The 20,649-nt window shown below is 36.5% G+C and overlaps 2 protein-coding genes and 1 long non-coding RNA gene across 8 annotated transcripts in view; 2 read left to right on the forward strand and 1 right to left on the reverse strand.

Moving 5' to 3' along the window:
• OARD1 (O-acyl-ADP-ribose deacylase 1) overlaps positions 1-7,885 on the forward strand; it is an 11,838-nt gene extending 3,953 nt beyond the window's left edge. For 5 of the 6 annotated variants that reach the window (XM_015891564.3, XM_007423000.3, XM_007422999.3 and 2 more), the window contains 3 exons: positions 3,101-3,159; positions 4,800-4,912; positions 6,325-7,885. In XM_015891564.3, the coding sequence (XP_015747050.1) occupies positions 3,101-3,159; positions 4,800-4,912; positions 6,325-6,427 (275 nt within the window). In that variant the 3' untranslated portion in view covers positions 6,428-7,885. The remainder of the gene's footprint in view (positions 1-3,100; positions 3,160-4,799; positions 4,913-6,324) is intronic. The other variant, XM_025163263.2, reaches the window with a different exon arrangement.
• A 1,609-nt stretch (positions 7,886-9,494) lies between these two features.
• Positions 9,495-17,391, reverse strand: APOBEC2 (apolipoprotein B mRNA editing enzyme catalytic subunit 2). Its single transcript, XM_007422997.4, has 2 exons — positions 17,252-17,391; positions 9,495-10,034 (listed from the first exon to the last, which is right to left on the reverse strand). Exons 1-2 carry the CDS (start codon positions 17,389-17,391, stop codon positions 9,497-9,499), a joined length of 678 nt encoding a protein of 225 aa, XP_007423059.1. The 3' UTR covers positions 9,495-9,496.
• The window catches only part of LOC112542783 (uncharacterized), a 53,205-nt gene continuing 42,702 nt past the window's right edge, over positions 10,147-20,649 (forward strand). The window contains exons 1-2 of the long non-coding RNA XR_015798364.1: positions 10,147-11,142; positions 16,267-17,837. This is a non-coding gene — a long non-coding RNA (uncharacterized LOC112542783). The remainder of the gene's footprint in view (positions 11,143-16,266; positions 17,838-20,649) is intronic.

Below are 20,649 nucleotides of genomic sequence, written 5' to 3' on the forward strand. Positions count from 1 at the left end.
GCGTCTAGACTAGCTTTTGAGGACATTTGGAGGTAAGGGACAATTGCCCCTTGGCAGCAGAAAAATCTTCATTAGATATCATTCTAAAATATCTAGTCTTGTGGATAATATCCAGTATAAATTTATACCGGATAAATTTATTACAGTCAAATTTACCTAATTCCAAAATCAAAAATACATTGCAAGGAACTACTGTTATGGGCCACATTATTTTCAAGGAAAAGAGGATTTATGTATTTAATCAATTTATTAACTGCCTCAATTGCCAGTGCAACTCTAGATGGCCTACAGAGATTACAAACAATTTAAAACAAACCTAAACATAGGCAACAGTAACAAAAATAATACAATTATTAAATAACATGAGCCCTGCTGTAGGATCCTGGAAAATTCAAAATATCTATTATCTATAAAGGTGAATTTCTGATTTTGCAAGTATATTTATTCAGGAACTCCCACTGATTTTAATAAAAGTGTCATTACAGTGCTGCCTGGTTTACTTTCTCTTTGTTTTGCAAATGATATGGAACACTAGTGGGCTTGTGGCCAATTCAAATAAAGTGAAAATACTGTATGAACTAGTGTTTCCATGGGGTAGACATTTTAGTTGCTCTGCTTTCTAAAATTCTTTTGTAATCCCAAAAAAGATTAAACAAGATCAGACTTGGTTAATCCTTGGATGGAAGATCACCAGACAATCTCAGAAAAAAAGTAGGCAGTGGCAAACTACTTTTGTATTGTTGCTAAGAAAACAACATAAACATGTCCAGGATATAATCAGAAGTCAAGCCTGCCTCAGAAGAGGCTTGACTTCCTATAGCTATATGACTATTTTGAATGGAGCTATTGATTTTCTTCATACAGTGGGGCAAAAAAGTATTTAGTCAGCCACCAATTGTGCAAGTTCTCCCACTTAAAAAGATGAGAGAGGCCTGTAATTTTCATCATAGGTATACCTCAACTATGAGAGACAAAATGGGGAAAAAAATCCAGAAAATCACTTTGTCTGATTTTTAAAGAATTTATTTGCAAATCATGGTGGAAAATAAGTATTTGGTCACCTACAGACAAGCAAGATGTCTGGCTCTCACAGACCTGTAACTACTTCTTTAAGAGGCTCCTCTGTCCTCCACTTGTTACCTGTAGTAATGGCACTTGTTTGACCTTGTTATCGGTATAAAAGATACCTGTCCACAACCTCAAACAGTCACACTCCAAACTCCACTATGGCCAAGACCAAAGAGCTGTCGAAGGACACCAGAAACAAAATTGTAGACCTGCACCAGGCTGGGAAGGCTGAATCTGCAATAGGCAAGCAGCTTAGTGTGAAGAAATCAACTGTGGGAGCAATAATTAGAAAATGGAAGACATATAAGACCACTGATAATCTCCCTCGATCTGGGGCTCCACACAAGATCTCACCCTGTGGGGTCAAAATGATCACAAGAATGGTGAGCAAAAATCCCAGAACCACATGGGGGGACCTAGTGAATGACCTGCAGAGAGCTGGGACCAAAGTAACAAAGGCTACCATTAGTAACAGACTACACTGCCAGGGACTCAAATCCTGCAGTGCCAGACGTGTCCCCCTGCTTAAGCCAGTACATGTCTGGGCCCGTCTGAAGTTTGCTAGAGAGCATTTGGATGATCCAGAAGAGGACTGGGAGAATGTCATATGGTCAGATGAAACCAAAGTAGAACGTTTTGGTCTAAACTTGTGTTTGGAGGAGAGAGAATGCTGAGTTGCATCCAAAGAACACCATACCTACTGTGAAGCATGGGGGTGGAAACATTATGCTTTGGGGCTGTCTTTCTGCAAAGGGACCAGGACGACTGATCCGTGTAAAGGAAAGAATGAATGGGGCCATGTATCGTGAGATTTTGAGTGAACGCCTCCTTCCATCAGCAAGGGTATTGAAGATGAAACGTGGCTGGGTCTTTCAGCATGACAATGATCCCAAACACACCACCCGGGCAACGAAGGAGTGGCTTCATAAGCATTTCAAGGTCCGGGAGTGGCCTAGCCAGTCTCCAGATCTCAACCCCATGGAAAACCTTTGGAGGGAGTTGAAAGTCCGTGTTGCCCAGCGACAGCCCCAAAACATCACTGCTCTAGAGGAGATCTGCATGGAGGAATGGGCCAAAATACCAGCAACACTGTGTGAAAACCTTGTGAAGACTTGCAGAAAACGTTTGACCTCTGTCATTGCCAACAAAGGATATATAACAAAGTATTGAGATGAACTTTTGATATTGACCAAATACTTATTTTCCACCATGATTTGCAAATAAATTCTTTAAAAATCAGACAATGTGATTTTCTGGATTTTTTTCCCCATTTTGTCTCTCATAGTTGAGGTATACCTATGATGAAAATTACAGGCCTCTCTCATCTTTTTAAGTGGGAGAACTTGCACAATTGGTGGCTGACTAAATACTTTTTTGCCCCACTGTATATCACTGCCTTGGGTGACAAGCAGCCAGCAGTCCTCTACATTACCTTTGTTTAAGAAGTATCTAGTAAAAAGGACCTGTGTTAGCTAGGGAAAAAAAAAGAGGAGAACCACTTGGTGATTAAGGTGTTTATCTTGTGTGTTAACCCTTTTCTGTGTCTATCACTTCAGAGACCCTATTGATGGGGCAGAAATCTATCAGTATACTATAGTTTTTAAATATGTTTATGGAGTGTACCCTATATTAATTTAGACAATTTTCTAAATATCTTGTTATCAGGTTATGCAGTTGTCTTGCCTATTCTAATATGCAACTGTAACTTAGAAATGTTAGAAATATTGCATACTGATCATATTACTTCACCATTTTAGAATGAATCTTAGATAAGCACTTATCTGATTAACTTTTACCTACACTTGATTAAGTAACTGTTCATCTATAGGTCACTGAATTCAGTACTGTATGTTTTTCACATATATGCAATTTATATAATGTTTAGTTTTTCTTAAAAAATGAGAGAATAGAGATGACTGTAATGGTCTGTTATATCCATGTTTGTTGCAATAGTTTTGAAAAATAATAAACTTACTCTCAGTGCTTTGGAGATGAGGAATTTAACTGATTATTTTTTAAAATTCTGTCATAGACAAGAAGACTGGAGATGTGGCTGTTCTGAAGAGGGAAACTAGATATGTGTACTACTTGGTATGACACATTTATTGATTCTAGCAGAGATAAATATTTATAGGATTTATGCCTCAAGATTTATGATTGCAAACTTAAGCACTTTCTTCATTGACAAATATTGCTGAAACTTTTAATAACAGTTTCTCTGAAGGAATGGCTATACAAATGCAGTGTTCGCTGCTTAAGGGCTGAAAGACTAGTAAGTTCCCAATTGATATAATCAGATAATCATGTTACTGTGACAAGTTGCATCTTTGTTTCAATTGTAATCAAAAACATTCAGTTATTCAAAAAGTTTTATTTAAAGCTTTGCACATTAAGCCCAAATCATTTACTTAGTAATAATTTCTAAAATCAGTTTCTTCTAAATAGTGTTTATCATTTGAGTATACTCCTGTTATATCTATCTGAAAGCAAATAGTGAATGGTGTTGAAGGATTTTAATTGATTCATTTGCCATTGTCATTGTCCTTAAATATCTAAAAAGACATTTTAGAATTCTATCCTACTTCTGCTTTTTTTTTTTTTTTTTTTTACTAAACAGCGCACATTACAATATCTTAGGAGTTCCTTTAACTGATGAGTTAGCGTGACATTTTATATGTATTATTTGGTTGGGTCATATTCTTCAAAACAGTCTGTGATGAAAACACAGTGATGAAAAATCTACTACACTGTTTATGAATGGAATTGTAATCTGAAATATGGTTGCTTTATTTTAAGAAGTTCCCCCAAACTGATATGTATAAATCATATCAGAAATGGAGATCAGTGTCAGTATTACTGTATAACACAGAAGAATCTTTTTATTTATTTATTTATTTATATGATTTGTAAATCTTGAGGTTTTAACTACAGAATGCCAGTATTTGTCAAGGATTCTTGACAAATGATTCCCATCCTAGGAATCAAATCTAAAATGTATCTAATCCACATTTTTACCACCTTTTATATCTTTGAGTTATTTTCATAAGCTACATACGACAATTTACTTTTAATATACATACTGAAATTATAATGATGTAATTTATATATCACTGATTTGCAGTTTGCAGGTACACATCTTTCAGGATTAGAACCTAAATGTCCAACTAAGAATAAATTCAAGGATGCCTTTTTTGCACTGTTTTCCAGGTTAATTGTGTAGGATAGTATATTGTTGTGATCTGCCTTTGGTTACCAAAATAGCACTGACTTAAATAGAGCTTCCAACTTTTCCCCTTAACACTAACTAATATATCATCAGTGAAAACTTTTGAGAATTACTACATGGCTCTCCCCCAATGCTGTCTACAGTATCCCATTATAGTAATTAATTTATTAATTTCACAAAAATTAATTTTAAAGAATTGCTGAAATCTCATGGGATCCCTAAATCTCACAAAATGTTGGTGTCCTCACTGAAAATCCCAAAAGATTCAGCTAATTGAATCTAATACATGAAAATAATATATCAGTTTAGTCCTTTGTGTGTCTATCCAGAAGCAAAGACCATTGAGGTTAGTAGGAATTGCTCCTGGGTTAAGGCTGCAGTTTGGAACATGTTTACTAAGAATCTCCCACTGAATTTACTGAGATTTCTAAGTCGACATGTAGCATGCACCGCAAAAGGAACCAAATCTAAAATTTATCTAATCCACATTTTTACAATCTTTTAGATCACAAAGAACAAATATTTTCATAAGCCTACATATGACAATTTACAGAAGAGTTTAGAAGCTATGAAAATCCATTGTCTGAAAAATGAGGTAACTCACATTTCCATGCCAAAGTAAGCACATTTTATATTGTAAAGTTACTGTACTGGACTATATTTTCACATTGACAAATAAAATAGTTTTTTATTTATTGAAGATCTTTCACTTTTTATTTTATTTTATTGAAATATTTTGTCTCTGGAAAGGCTTTAAAGCAGGGCTCTATAATAAGTCCAAAAGAGCTGGAAAATAGCTACTACCTTTTTAGATTAAGAACATTCAGTATATATTTGTGTATATTTAAAGCAGAAGACCTGTTTTCATTGAATTTGGAGGTGTTATCAAATGGAAGATGACACTTTTCAAGTCCTGATATATGATTGTATCTCTGAGCAAATGTACACTGTTTGAGAGTGCCATATTTCTATAGCTTGAAAAATGTGACAGAAAATGAAGCTACTTGTTAGATGGTCATAATTATGGATGAGTTTCTAAGAAATCTAGATTTTGTGATATACCTAATATGCTAGTGAATGAATTTATTTTACTTAGCATGTGAGTACACATTCTCTAATATTTTTGTGAGCTACAAGGCTTTTTTTTTTTTTAACATATGGGATAATACTTACCTCATTCGGACAGAGCATCACAGTCAAGTCATGTTTGGTCATTGAATAAGTTTATTGCTCTTGTATGTTTGCCTCCTTTTGAATATCAATTTCCATCATTGGTTCCTTGTATGTGCAGTAGCATCTGCCAGTAGAAGAGAATCTTCCCATGCTACCCCTGATCTGTTGCAGAAGTTTTGTGGATCCTTGCCTTAACTTTGTAGCCTTTGATTATTTTATTCTCTATGAATTTGTTGATGTTGGTAGCTAGGGTCATAAATCATGATTTCTAATTCTGTTTTGGTATTATATTATAGGTTACAGTACTGAACATTTTCCAATTTAAATGTTGAAAATTATAGTTACTGTGAACCATGAAATGAAAAAGGGAATAGAATGTACAAAGAGAGAAAGGAATGCAAGAACAAAAAAGATACTAATCCTGATCAAACAATGGTTTCACTATGATCCTGGGACTGGACCACAGATATGACAGATACAAATTCATGTGACAAATATACTGTATTCATTTTATGCTGATGTTTGCATTGTTTCTAGTGGGAAAATACCTAATATTCACTTGAAAGTGCATCCCATAAATGGGAAATATTTTCAGAGTTTTTGGAAGAGAATGTTGTAGGGATGTTTCTTTAGGATAAATCAATAATTGTAATTATACTGAGATATTTGGCATGGGATTAGTATCACATTTGCGCCTAATATGTTGGTTTGAATTAATTCTTGTTTTGGCACTGCTTATATGCTTCCTATAAATGCTTCCTATAAACTGCCTAGATTTGCCAGGAGTTGAGTGGTGAAATAAATAAATGTCTCAAAGAAAATGTCCAAACGAGATATTTGTATACTCTATATTTCAGGATCGGTTGTGGACTTGACCGCCTGGATTGGAAGAAAGTTTCAACAATGCTTGAAGAAGTATTTGAAGATACCAATATTCAAATTACAGTTTATACTCTTTAATTCCTGGTATAATTGTCTTTACTGTTTGCTGTTATATCCTTGTATCTAATCTGAGATAAGATAAAATTATCTTAGTTCCAGTTTCCACAGTTCTTTAAGACATTTTCTGCTATCCACAAATTTAAAAAAATGTCAAAATTTACATTCTAGTGTTCATGGATACTTTGTGTATCAATCTTCTATTTAGCAATTGGAAGATGTTAGTTTAAGAAAAACACTTGGTACTGCAAGTTTTTGGACTAGATTGGCAATCTGTTTCATGTGGAAGAGATTGGAATAAGGTGGAAAGCTATGTTTCAGTTAAAGATGTAAATGTTTAAAAAAATTCACATATATAAATAAAAGGCCTTTTCCAAATATGAGTTTGTTTTTGAAATGCTGCAGTATATCATTGCACATGCAAAGCTATTTATGTCTACCCAGGTCCATTGTTGAAATGTATGAGGAGTGCTATATATTTAAGCATTCCATGAACATGTTCATACACATCATGGAATTCTGGATCAGTTTTGTTTAGGTGGTTTCTTTAACACAGTACATTTTGCTAAAATAGCAAATGAGTACTAGATAAAATAATTTAGTATGAATATGAGGGCAACTTTTGACTCTATCCCCAGGGTAAATTTATAATAAAAATAGATAATCTTGGAATAAAAATCATAAGTCTCTGTAAGAGGCCTTTTTAAATTAAAAGTGTAACTGGGGACAGCTCATGAAAACTAGGCATGTCTAGTGAGATTGTATTCTTCTCATTTGTTTAATTTTTAAAATTGTACTAAAAACAATTTAAATGAATTTTATCATAAAGCAGCTGAGCCAGCATTCATTAGGAAATTATTTCTCATTGATTAATAAAGACCAAGCTTTTTTATAATACGTGTACTAATCAGTTAATGAGTGCAAGAATATTTGTATCACACTCAGCCAATGCTTTGTGAATGGCCGTTGTCAGTAAGGTAATTAGTAACGTCTGTCTCTACTACAGTATATTACATTTCCCTCTGACTTCTACTCACTGCATATTTATGCAGATTTTAGTTGTGCTTGATAGCATGCTTATCAATATTTAATTTGTTTAAAAATCTAAAATGTTAAAAATGCACAATGGTTAAATTTGTTTAAGTTTCTTTGGATGGGATATAACCTTTTCTGAAGTTTAAGTGAAAGAACTTTGCTTTACAGACATTTAATTCTGTTCCCTGTCATTCAAATTTTTTTTTCTTCCATGTGAACAACAGCACTATAGGTTTATGTATTTCAAAAAAATCAAATCCCTACATGCAACATAATAAATGTATTTTTAGTCTATCAGCATAGCAGCGTGTCAGCTGGAGACTTGTAGTGTTTCCTGTTTCAAAGCGGCTCTGGAAAACTGAGTTGAGAGTCCCAAATGTCAGAGTATATCATGTTTGTTGCTCCATTGGGATGGCAGATTTTTTCCTGGAGAGACAGAAAAAGAGACATGAAATGCTTTTCTCAGCAATGTGGTGGTTTACCTCTTGCAAAATGGGTGAATGAATACAAACATTCCTTATTTTGGAGGAGGATTGATTGGTCCACTTTTCTAAATTCATAAAATCCATTTAACACCCTTTATGTAGCCAGAGACACTTTCTTAATAGTTTCTCCAAGTATCCAATTGATAATTTTATGGAGATTGATACGGGTTTTTAATTTTATACTTTTACAGTTCCGTTGAATTTTATTGTAATTATGGGCCCGCTTTAGTTGATTAAAATACTGTGAATGTTTATGTTCTCTCCTTTTATACATCCTGATTCAAATTGATGGGATTTGCAGGATGGAATTTGTATTGCAGAAAGTGCAGCACCGCTTGAAAGTGCATCAGTGTAATGGATTGTCACATTTCTGGTTTAAACAAAACAGCAGATGGATTGGGGAGAGAGGCATAGTTTAGTGTTAGAGCTTTCCTTTGCATTCAGAAATTCCCTGTTTCAATTCCACCAAAGTATCCCCCCAAAACTTAGAGCGCAACTGCCACTGTGTTGAACTAGATCAGTGTTTTTCAAACTTGGCAGCTTGAAGATGTGTGGACTTCAACTCCCAGAATTCCCCAGCCAACAGGGAGTGGGGAGTTCTGGGAGTTGAAGTCCACACATCTTCAAGCTGCCAAGTTTGAAACGCTGAACTATATGGATCAGATGTATGACTTGTTATAAGGCTGATTCCTATATTCATTTGCTGCTTCTAATGATCAGTTTTTCTAACTGACCTCATGTAGATACGTGGAGTCATTGCCATATGGAAGTGTGGTGAGTGGAGAGAAATTGGATTCCAAGGGATTCAGACTTTGGAAGCCTAATGGAAAAACAAGCTGATCTATCAGTTCAGGTGGGAGCAGAGACAGTCTCAATGCTAAGACAGCGATCAGAAGATGGAGGTTTCTTAAAAAAGGGGCAACTCCATTTTGCTTATGTTTAACTGGAGAAGTAGAGTCAGCTCTCCTCCATAGTTGGCTGAAAGCTGGTAAAGAAAACTTGCAGTCATGTAGAAATCTGGGTTGAAGATTAGTGACTTACAGTACATAGCTAACTAGAGATTAGTGAAAGATATATGCAGATTAGAATTCTAGTTTAGAGGCTAATTTGAACTGTGGGGTTTTGTTTGCTATATTTGTGTGTAATCCTGTCTGAGGGAGTAGTAGCTGAAATCAATTCTGGAAATCACTTGATTTTTTTCCTTTTGTCCCTTTTCAACTTCTAGTGTTTTTGATATGCATAGTAAAGATTTGAATTCTTAATGATCCTCATTCTGGGGACAGCCTTTAGCACATGTTTCTCCTCTAGTCAACCTATTGCCAGAACAGTATTGCCCCTTGCGTCCTCCTGAGTAAGTCTGGGAGAAGAGGGTTTCTGCAGTGTGTCAGCAGTTGATAAAAAAGGGTTTAGTATGTCTCTGCAGTGAAATGCAGAGATGTGTCCTCTAATCTGCTCAAAGTTGTCATTTAAAAACTTGAACAGACAATAAGTTTTATTGCTTGAGATGGTCTGAAAAACTACCCTAAAGAGGGAGAACCATGGATTTCAAAATCACACTTCCACACTAACCTCAGTGCAAAAGTTCAGCAAGCTTTTCTTCATAAAATTGGAAGTTCTCTTGAATGTCTTCCCAGGGTGCAAATGCCTTTGCTTCACCTTCCTCCTGCTCTACAAAGTTTTGCCAGACATACTCAAAATCTTGAGGCTTCATGATCCTCAATTTACAACCAGCTGTTTTCATTTTCTTCAAGGCAGCTTGTATGTCAGGTTCTTCCCACATAAATAGACGACCTACTGCAATGGAGAGATGTAGGTTCTTATTCTTCTGAAGTGCTTTAGTTATCAGATCAGCACAGCCTACACAGGGGCTACAAGTGATGTACCAGGTGATGTTGTAGCGCAGACCAGACTCACACGTGGGCAAGATGGTATTGAAGAAGGCATCTTCTGCGTGGGCTGCTGCATGTTCATCTTCCAGGTAGCCCCGTAAGGTTTTGGACTCCTTGCCCTGAATCTCTATGATATAGCACAGGAAGGTCTTGTTTCTTCCTGAACTGTATTCGACATTCTTGAACTGGAAATTGAAAAAGCTGGCTGGAAGCCGTTCTCTGGAGAGAGAAGTGAAAGTCTTAGTGTTGTTACAGAGCTTATAAATAACTACGGTATACAGTGTTGATTTTGTTAAGATAATTTTATAACAACACACTTGTTTCCCCAAGGTATGTAAGGGAAGCAACCAGACAATGGCTATTTCCCACTTATATGCAGAAGCAACCTCACCAATTTAGATATTCTGGAGGTATGGGGTAGGAATTGCTACTTAATACTAGGAATTTGCTTTGAGATGGAAAAAGCAAGAAGAGGTGAATCACACACTGTTACAGCTTTCACTAGCTCCTTTTGTTTTCTAGAGCAATTTTTTTCCCAACCTGATGCTGTCTAAATGCATTGGGCAACATTTCTCACCTGGATAGGTATTCTAGAATTTCAAGTCAGTAGTTTATTTAAACTGGAAAGCGCAAAGGGTAGGCTGTGTACTGTTTTTCAAGTAATCTTTTGCTGATATATCCAGTTAAGAGCATAGTTTACACTTTGTATTATAGTTTCTGTTCATTTTCTTATTTTCTTCTGTAATACTGATGCAGTCTACTAGAGAAGTATATAATTATTCTGCATTTTTGTGATCTAAAGCCATTTGTAAGCACTCTACTGACATTTTATTTTTATCAGTCTTCCCCACTCCCAATAGATTTTACTAAGTGTTTAATTCATATACATTACCCTTCAATATTATAAGTATAAAATAAAATACTGCACAAATAGTGCTTATATCATGTTACTGAAATGAGTGACATAATTCTTGAGTCCTTGAAAATCTTTGAAAACATTTAGATCTCTTCTTTAATTGAATGTACTTTAAACAATTTTTATACCAGAATGCTTGTGGAAAATAAACCTAATAATCTGATGTCTCCCATTCTTTAAAGATTTCCAGATGCATGTTCAGTGAGATGTGAATTTGGGAGAATAGAATATTTTCAGTGGTATGTTGGTAGGAAAAGGAGAATGCTTAACTTTCCTCTTTACCTGTTTTTCTCCCATTGTCCCTAGCTACAACACTAAGAATACTAAGAAGCCTAGCAGTTACAGTGGAAGATGATGATGTAGAAACAGTATGATTGTATCCCCAGAACATTTACAAGTCCCTTTGCGCAGGTTGGTAGCAATGGCAGTGGATAAGCATGTTTTTTTGGCCTTTTCATTGCAGAGAATCTCCTCCCAGGCACCCTCCCCTTCTAACCCAGTCCAATTAAAAAATTAAGGCAAAGCAATCTTCATAACACATGTATTCCCAGACTTAGATGCATACATGTCTTCCTTACAATGACCATTGCCAGGAAATTCAGCTGTCAGCACCACTTCAATCATCCTGATACGTTAGGCAGTTGATATATACTGCTTTACAGTATGAGAAATGCAGATTTTAAATTAATCTCTCCTTCCTGTATAATACTTATGTGCAGCTTATACATGCTGTTAGAACAGTGTTTCTCAAACACAGCAACTTTAAGAGGTATGGATTTCAACTCCCAGAATTCCCCAGCTTGCACACCTCTTAAATTGTTAACGTTGAGAAACACTGTGTTAGAAAGTGGAATTCCTCCACCAACCTTCTGCTTTAAGCTCATTGTTTTTAAAAATTGTTCATGCTTGTTATTTTTTTCCTCTGGGCTCCAACTGGCAAACATTTACACTTTACATTTTTTGATAGAATGCTCATCATTAATGGGTATAGAAGTAGTTTTCCCATTATTTTTGTTGACTCTAGAAATTAGACTATTAGAGGAATGTTTTCAATCATTTCAATATGATTACATGAGGGGTGTATCCTAAAAATATTTGAGTCTTCCACCCCATTGACTTCAGTGGAAAACTGAAGGTTTTCTAAGAAAGGATCGATTTTGTGTTTAGATAAATAAAATTTAAATAAAATAAAATAAAATGCCATGTTACTCTATCACAGACAAAACAAAAACTCTTATATCTAAAAAATTGATTATATCACCAGCTTTTGTGAAGTACAGTATAATATAGTTTCATTTCTATATTGAAATAAAATATGAAACCCAAAAAGTGATGGTGGCTATTCACAAGACAGCTATTAGGTATGACATAAGCATTCTTGCACTAGTGAACTGATTAACATACATAGTATTGGTCTTTGTTTAATCCATATTAAAGAATTTTGAATCTCTTAATTCTAGATTAGTTACTTTGTGATAGTCAGCTTTTTAATATTCTTTTGCCTGAGGAGGGCTATCTACCCTGACATCAGTGATAAAGAGCTATTTCTGCTAAGCTGCTTATCTCTTACTTTGATACTGGCTTAAGAAATCCACTGTGGATTTCAAGCTTTGGCAACAATGCTGGCCAGGTGTTCTGTCTGGGCAGCTATTACCATGGTCCCTGATTGGTTTCCCTGCTTCTTTACCCCTCCCATTCATCCTGGAAAACGAGCACCAGTTACTTTCTTTTCAGTGGATGTCTTTGGGAACAAGTGGTGGACTGGTAAAGAAAAAAAGAAAAAAAACACCCATCCTTTTACTATTTTCCCCATCATTTGGGCTAGAAGGGGAAACTGGTAGAACTCTTGTCAGTTTCATGGTTAAAAAAAAAATAAAGGTCCACCATTTCACTATTCCATCAATGAACTTATTAAAATAATCACAGTAACAACACCACAGCCTTTCACTAGACCAGAAGCTCAGGATGAAATGGTTCTGGAGGACGGTGACAAGAGGCAAGGGGGTGTTCCCACCACAGCACACAGTAGCCAACTGGAGTAGAAGCATTTTCCTACAAGGAGCTGAGGTGCAACAGGCAGACAGCACACTATGCCAGCAGAAGTTAGGAATCATTATTTTTGATGTAGGGCAAGAATAGATAGGAGGAGATAGATAGTGGTGGAATGGGGACAGGTTGAAGGTGATATCGTGCTTTTGTCCTCAACACATAGTTGGTGGGCTGTCCTTGAGTGAAGGAAAGCAAGACATGCAGATGAGCCTGGAGTGTTCTGAGAGTTGGAATTCTGGGTTCTATCTATATTTATTGCTACCTCCTGTTGTATTAATATAGAATGCTCTAGTTTGTGTGGATTATGCTGGACTCTTCCTTGCAAAGGGAAGCAAAAGTCTTGTTCTGAATTCATATAGATCAGTGTTTTTCAAACTTGATCACTTTAAAATGTGTGGACTTCAAGTCCCAAAATTCCCCAGCCAGCATGAGCATGGTGGCTGGGGGATTTTGGGAGTTGAAGTTCAGACATCTTGAAGTGGTCAAGTCTGAAAAACACTGAACTAGGTGGACCAGATGTATGACTTGTTATAAGGCTGATTTCTATATTCATTTGCTGCTTCCACTGATCAGTTTTTCTAAAGATACATGAAGTAATTGCCATATGGAAGTGTGGTGAGTGGAGAGAAATCAGATTCCAAGAAATTCAGACTCTGGAAGCATTATGGAAAAACAAGCTGATCTATGCTGGCTGGGGAATTATGGGAGTTGAAGTCCACACATCTTAAAGTGGCCAAGTTTGAAAAACACTGATATAGATTGTCCCTCTTCATCCTCTCATTTGAAATCCCTACAGAGAATCTGCTTGCTAAAACAAAATTCAGGGAAAACTACAACACAATAAAATATACCAGGTGAAGTTGTTATTATATAATAAGTGGGAATGCCTTCAACCAATCTTAACCTTAACCATTTGTGAAAGATGTGGTATAGTTGTATGCCAAATGTTTCAAATTTGATATGCTTTGAGCTTGAAATGGGTTGTTTTGACCTTACTGGAAATTTTCTGAACCTCTTCCATCCATTCCAGAAGGGGTTCAGGTTTGAAATAACTGTACTTTGAATTTGAAATGTGTTGTTTGAAACAGGTCCTACAACTTTGAATTGGGCTGTTAAGCTAAGGACATTTCTGAGTAGTTAGGCAGAGCTAATTTGAAATGGAGCATTTTGAGCTCAAATGGTTTCAGATTCAAAACTAGAAGAAAATCTGTGCTATTATTGTTACTTTGTACAGTTTATTGGTTTTTTTACTATATATTCTTTATATTGTGTTTGACTTTGTACACTACCTAGAGCCTTTGGAGTGAGGTGGTTCTGATTGTTTAATTTTGGTTGCAGAACAATGTAGTGTAAATTAATGCTCCATAGTATTTCAAGAAATGTACATGGTTACCTATAGAATAAATCATGAGACTGAAAAATGGGGCAAGGGATAATCTTAATTCTAAAGACAGGTACATTTATTTGGGGCAGCATTAAAAGAAACTCTGGCAAGAAAGCAAACTTTTGTAATCCAGTGATTGTAGCTGAAGTGTTTCAACTGCCCAGGGATAATTAGACAGAACTGTTCCTATGCTTAGGGTTTTTAATCCCTCATTAGCTGGATGTCTTTTTTCATCATGCTAGTATGTAAATAATTGAAACTATAATTTATCTTTGTGCCCACAGGAGTGATGTAAGTCTTAGAATAATACAGTTTTATGGATAAAACAGATTTCAATAGAAGAGAATATATGTAGCTCAGGGTTGAACTGTGGAGTCCTTGGTGTTCTCTGAGCTTGGTTGTGTGCTTGTAAATGTTTCATTACCCAACTAGGCAACATCATCAGTGCTAGGGAGTGTGGGGTTTCTCCCTGTTTATATACAGTAGCTTGCCCTGCCAGTGTTGATGGGGGTGTGGGGGTCAGGTAATGAAATGTCCACAAGCAACCAACCAAATTCAGAGAGCACCAATGTCTCCACAAAACAGATTTAAATAAAAATTGATGAAGAAAACTGGCAACTTGCTGCAGATGTAAATAAATTTGACAGGATTACAAAAGTAGGCTAATGTGTTCTTTTATTTTAAATAAGGATCAATCTATTAATTGGAAGCAATTTGATACAAAGAGTCCTTAATTGAAATTAGGGCTGGGATAAATTCCCATACATCAGTATTCTAACCTAATCTATGACGACATTGTTGTGATGATGACATGAGGGTGATAGTGGGGAAAACATCATCATGTGTACCACCTTCAGCTCTTTGGAGATAATATGGAATATAAATGTCATAAATAAATGAAACATTATGTTTTCCTAGTTCCCCAGGATGCATATCTTCTCATTTGCTTTTCTAGCAGTATAAACAGAACTGCCAGAATTAAAGACTCTGACTTCCATGATCCTACATAGGGTATCCCTAAAGTTAAGTCAGGGATACACATCTGCTTTCAAGTGAAGGACTACACTTGGACTTGAATGGGGGGGGGCACATACCAAAAAGACTTATTGGGGCCAAACCAAAGATTAAGTATGATTTATTTCACTCATATGTAAGCTTAAATTACATATTTTAATTAATATTACATATTTAATAAATATTAATATGAGTATCCTCCAGTCACAAATTTGATAATTTTTGTTGTGTTTAAAATTACAATTTAATTAATTTTTGACAGTCTCTGGGTGCCATTGCCAATTTTTGGGACACAGGTGGCCCTCAAGCAGTGCTATTTTCCCTTGGGCATTGTGAAACAATTACCTTAGGCAGCAGTTGTTATAGCGCACAGTAGCTATGAAGAGTTAGAGGAGGGAGCTGTGAGGGTTGTGCACCTGTCCTGTTCACGTTCTTGAATGCTGCTAAAACACTGTTACCTTGTAAGACTAGGCAGCTTCTCTGCAGGGAATGGGGGAATCCCATCATGTGCTTTGGTTCAGGTATCAGAATATCTTGGGGCAGCCTTGATTGAGAGGCATTTATGAATCATGAATTGGAATTATTTTATGAATACTCTAGTGCGTAATCTTATAAGGGAGTTCAGTGGGATTTATTGCCTATAGGATGCTTGCTTAGATTCTTACTGTAGTTTCAGATAATACAATAGTCTCTGCTAGTAACACTGATACTTACAAATTGGCCCAAATTGCCTTGTTGCTATTTTTGTCATGAGACAAAGGAATGAATACAATTTAGCCATTGCTCCACCCTCTTGTGGCTTAAGGGGCTAGGCTAGAAAAATTAATACGTATCACAAGAACTGAACCTTAGTGCTTTCATCCAGAATCTATCTATACTGTACTCTGGATAGCAGCAAAGCATTGTCTTGGGATTTCACTGCAAGCTCCGTTCATTAATACTTATTTTTCATAGGTCACAGGTGTTACTAAAAAACATATGGCACAGAAAAACAATGACTCCAACTGACAATGACTCCAAAAGATACTACTGTATCTAGATCCTTGACTGAAGTTTATAGTAATTCTGTTTTTTGTTTTTATGTACAGAATGAAAGGCAAACTTCCTCAGTTGAGGTTCCTCCAGATCTGCTGGATTCCAACATGCCATCTAGGACATTATGTGATTTGAAATCCAATATGAGTGGTACTCAGTTGAGAAAAGGTGTGATAATTTAGTTAGTTGATTTTTTATTGAATACGTGCCATCAAGTCAGTTTGTAGCAACTGCATAGATTGAGTTTCTCCAGGAAATCTAATTAGTTAGGGTAATGCTACATGCTTGATTCTGAAATCGTATCAATTATATTTAATAACTGTTACGCTAAATATTACAAGTGCTTAGCAGATTTTCAGTTTGCTTTTCTTCCTCTATAAATGATTACACTGAAGTATTACAGATACAGGATTATTTGGTTAGTTTTTTAAAAAAATGTTTTCTCTTATCTCAACCCTTTTAGGGCTCTCCAATGAACTTACCTTTTAGTGCTGCAACTAGGCCTTTCCAATTATTTGATTTTAGATACCTCCAAATGAACTAGTAGCTCTTATTTTTCAAACAAATGGATTCAGTCTTACGTTTCTCCAGTTCTACCCAGTAATGCTCTGATTTCTTGTTTTTTTTTTACCTGTCAGTGCTTTTTAACAGAGTTTTCTATGTGGAAAAAGCATGCATTTTAGCAGTCTTAGGGGGTTTGCAAAGCAATACTGCACAACTAAGCCATAGATAAGATTTATTTTTTTTCTTCCCCTCCAAGGGAGAATAATCATTTCAGTGCCATACATGATCATGCTAAAATAAGTGGCTTTGCCCCAGATATATCTGAGCTCATCCTGGCTAGATTTAATTTAAGCCTCCCCCCATTTTATTGCAGGACTCAGATATAATCTGTTTTCATTATTAACAGCAAAATCCTCACATGTGAGGCTGGCATCTCTTTTTAAAGAAACCTGCAAACATGGTCCTGGTTAGTTTACAGAGATTCCTAAGCAAGGAGTCACTCCTGTCATCTAGGAGATGAAATAGAGCTCTTACCCTGTGACAATTTCAAAGGGTGGCAGTTCCTCCAGTTCCTTTGGCTTTTCTGCCTCTGCGGATGCCTCTGCGGATTCCTCTGTATTTTCAGCCTTTTCACCATTCTGGGCTGCTGGAGGTTGTTCCTGTTTCTCAGCCATCCTGTTGTATCTGCAGTAGGTGCCCAAAGACCACAGCAATGGCCAAGAACTGGGCACAGGCTTCAGAAGCAGAAATGGAGGGGGTGGAGGGAAGAGAGCTGGAAATTGCAGTCCTCAGGAGCTATATATGGAATGGGAACAGTGGCAGAGATGGGAGCAGGCTAGGATGACCCCAGCACTCTCAGATATCATCTCCTTCACTTTTAACTCTGGCCTGAGACACTCTTTTGCTCCCCTTTTATTTTAAATATGAAGTGACGAGTGGAGTGTGGGTGGATTAGGTAATGGATGGAAAATCCTGAATGCAAAAGTAACCTATTTATCCATAGCCATGACAGAAATCTGACACCGAGCAGGAAAGCTGGCCACTCTTCTATGTTCTTGGACTTACCAAAATGCCTTCTTCCTGCCCTTGAGGGACCACCTTCCAGAGGATCCAAAAAGAGGCAGGTACCTTTTTTCTAAAAAACAAAAAACAAAAAACACTCCTGTTATCCTTGGGTGGAGCTGAGATAAAGGTGGTCAGAGGTTTTTTTTTTGCTCAAACCTGAATTTTATTCCTCACATGAAAGTGACAGCTTTAAAATGCCTTCCGTCCTAGGCAGATATATTGAAAGTTGCAGACTGAAAATATTTCAGGTGAAAGTACTGCACTATTATCTGAACCTAATTGATTTCAGTTTTCCTCACCTCCTTAGGGAGTTGACAGAAAACCTGTTGGACACAGCCTGACTTTTGTTGAAGATTTAAGAATGCTATTATAAAAACCTTGTATTGCTCTGCTGGCTTTTTCTCTTGCTGCTTACAGTCAGGCTGGCTATGTGAATATTATGCTCAGCTGGAATTCTAAGTTAAAGGACCAGGACCAACTGCTATTATCTTGAGATTAATTTTTTTAAAAAAATGTACAAATCAATGTGGAAACGTGAAAGCTCTGCTACTAACCAGATGAGGTATGAAATTGATTCTTCTTGAGATATGGGATGGTATATGCCATGGACTTTGCAGCTGGTTTGTAAGAAATAAAGGGGAACATTCTCTGAATTTCAGTTGGTGCTGGAGCAGGAAGATGGAAGTATACTGGTTTTGCCTGTTAGAGCATCTAGGAAGTATACTACTCATTCATTCTGGAAAAACAACAGAGAGCAAATGTAGACTGCATAGATACAGGCATTTAGCTTATCTGCCTTGTTATACGTTGCTGGAGGGCAGCGGATCTCTGGAATGACTTTTACATTGGATTGGGATCATAGAAGTTTTTAATATTCCACCAGCCATATTATTTTGAAGATAACTATATTACTAAGGCATGCAAGGTAGAAGCTGAAGTACTTACACTTGGGTGTATTATGACAGATAATCTTGTACTTTGTACTCACTTAGCTTTACATCCTTTTTTAAAAATTGCATTATTATCAAAGCTGCTTGATGTGAGGTGGTTGACATACTGTTGTACAGTTATACCTCTCATGACTGTCAATTCTTTCTGATAAATATCTATTCATAATTTGATAAAATATGTACTGAACAAAGCACTCAAATCAATCACAGATTCTAACAAGCATATCTGTACAGTATATATATTTGCAAATATGTATTAGCCACATTTACAATTGGTGTCTTTGTGTAATTTACAAATATAGTGTGTAAAGCAACTTTTAAAATAGTGGCATGGTGTGCACTTGTGGAAAGCCCTTTGGCTCATGAAAGATGAGGCATCTTTTTTTTTCTTTTCCTTTTGCTGATTCCTTTACTCTCTGCAACCCTTTCAGAATTGAAGATTTGAAAAAGGTATCCAGAATGGTTTAGAATATAGCACAAAGGGCTATATTAGAGAGAAGGGGAGCAGTGAAATGCCCTGTCTTGTAAAATTAAAAGTAATTTTTTTTTTAAAAAGCTGTCAGAACAACTCAATAAACCTTTGTAAGTGCATTAAAGTCTGTCTAGTTCTACTTTTTCATATCTAAATGAAATGTTTAATTTTTCTTTCAGTTCCCCTTTTTAATACTTATAAAAATGACTGCTAACACTCAAGCTTCAGAGTTATTTAGCAAAATTTCTATTGCATCAGCATTGATTAACAGGTGCTACCAGTGATTGTTGGGGCTTGGAGAACAATTATGGTGCATTTGGTAAACTGTCATTGCTGGTGTAGATTTTGTTATAAAAACTGGCTAATTAACATTTGTTGTTGTTGTTCAGTCGTTAAGTCGTGTCCGACTCTTTGTGCCCCAATGAACCATATTGCGCCAGGCCTTCCTGTCCTTCACTGCCTCCCTGAGTTTGCTCAGTTTCATGCTCATAATTAACATTACATGTTATAAAACCATGTATATTGCAGCTTTTCCCCTCCAAGGTCCCTCCAAGGATGTTGGACTATAACTCAAAATTCCAAGCCAGGTAGTTGGGAATCATGACAGTGGTTGTACCACATACCTAGAGGGCACTGATTCTTTGATCTCATCTTATTAGGACAGGGTTTTTTTGGGGGGGGGGTTCAGTTAAAAATAATATGAAATATTTTTGGCAGAAAGTTTTACTTTTTTTCCTCTCAGTGTTAACTATGTTCAACTTCCAGCATCCCAGACTTATGACTGTCACATTTGACATTTTACAGAGGAATTACAGAGATGGGAATCCTGAGCTGATGAGTGATACTCTTCTCCTCCCCTCCCTGTGTCCCTCTGGCCCACTTTATTTTTGGAAACTCTTGACTGCTGAATTAATCAGGGTCCCATCATTCTTGCTGCTTTAACTTTCATTGGAGCCAGCCAAGCCTTACAGATCAAGGTTCAGCTTTAATCTAATCTCTGGAATGTGGTTCTGGGATAGAAGTTCTGTCTCCTCAGCTGCTGGTGAACTCCTTCTAGGGCACAACTTGCATTCATACAGACAGACTACCAAGGGCTCTGCATAGACCAGCCACAGATGTTATATAGTGGTGCTATGCTTTACAGGTCAGATGGTTTATTTGATTCTATACATACACAAACCTATAGTGCAGTGTTTCTCAACCTTGGCCACTTTAAGAAGTGTGGACTTCAACTCCCAAAATTCCCCAGCCAGCCTTGCTGGCTGGGGAATTCTGGGAGTTGAAATCCACACATCTTAAAGTGGCCAAGGTTGAGAGACATTGCTATAGTCTATCTGCAGATATAAGAAGATACACACACACACACACAAACAATGTATTAGTAATAAAAATAGAGAATTGCAAAACAGGATGCCTACCAGGACCTTAAACCACTCTATATAGAA

This window comes from Python bivittatus, unplaced genomic scaffold, assembly GCF_059951505.1.
Source record: "Python bivittatus isolate LINGU-HERP-01145 unplaced genomic scaffold, Pbiv_v1 ctg000700_np1212, whole genome shotgun sequence".
NCBI lineage: Eukaryota > Metazoa > Chordata > Lepidosauria > Squamata > Pythonidae > Python > Python bivittatus.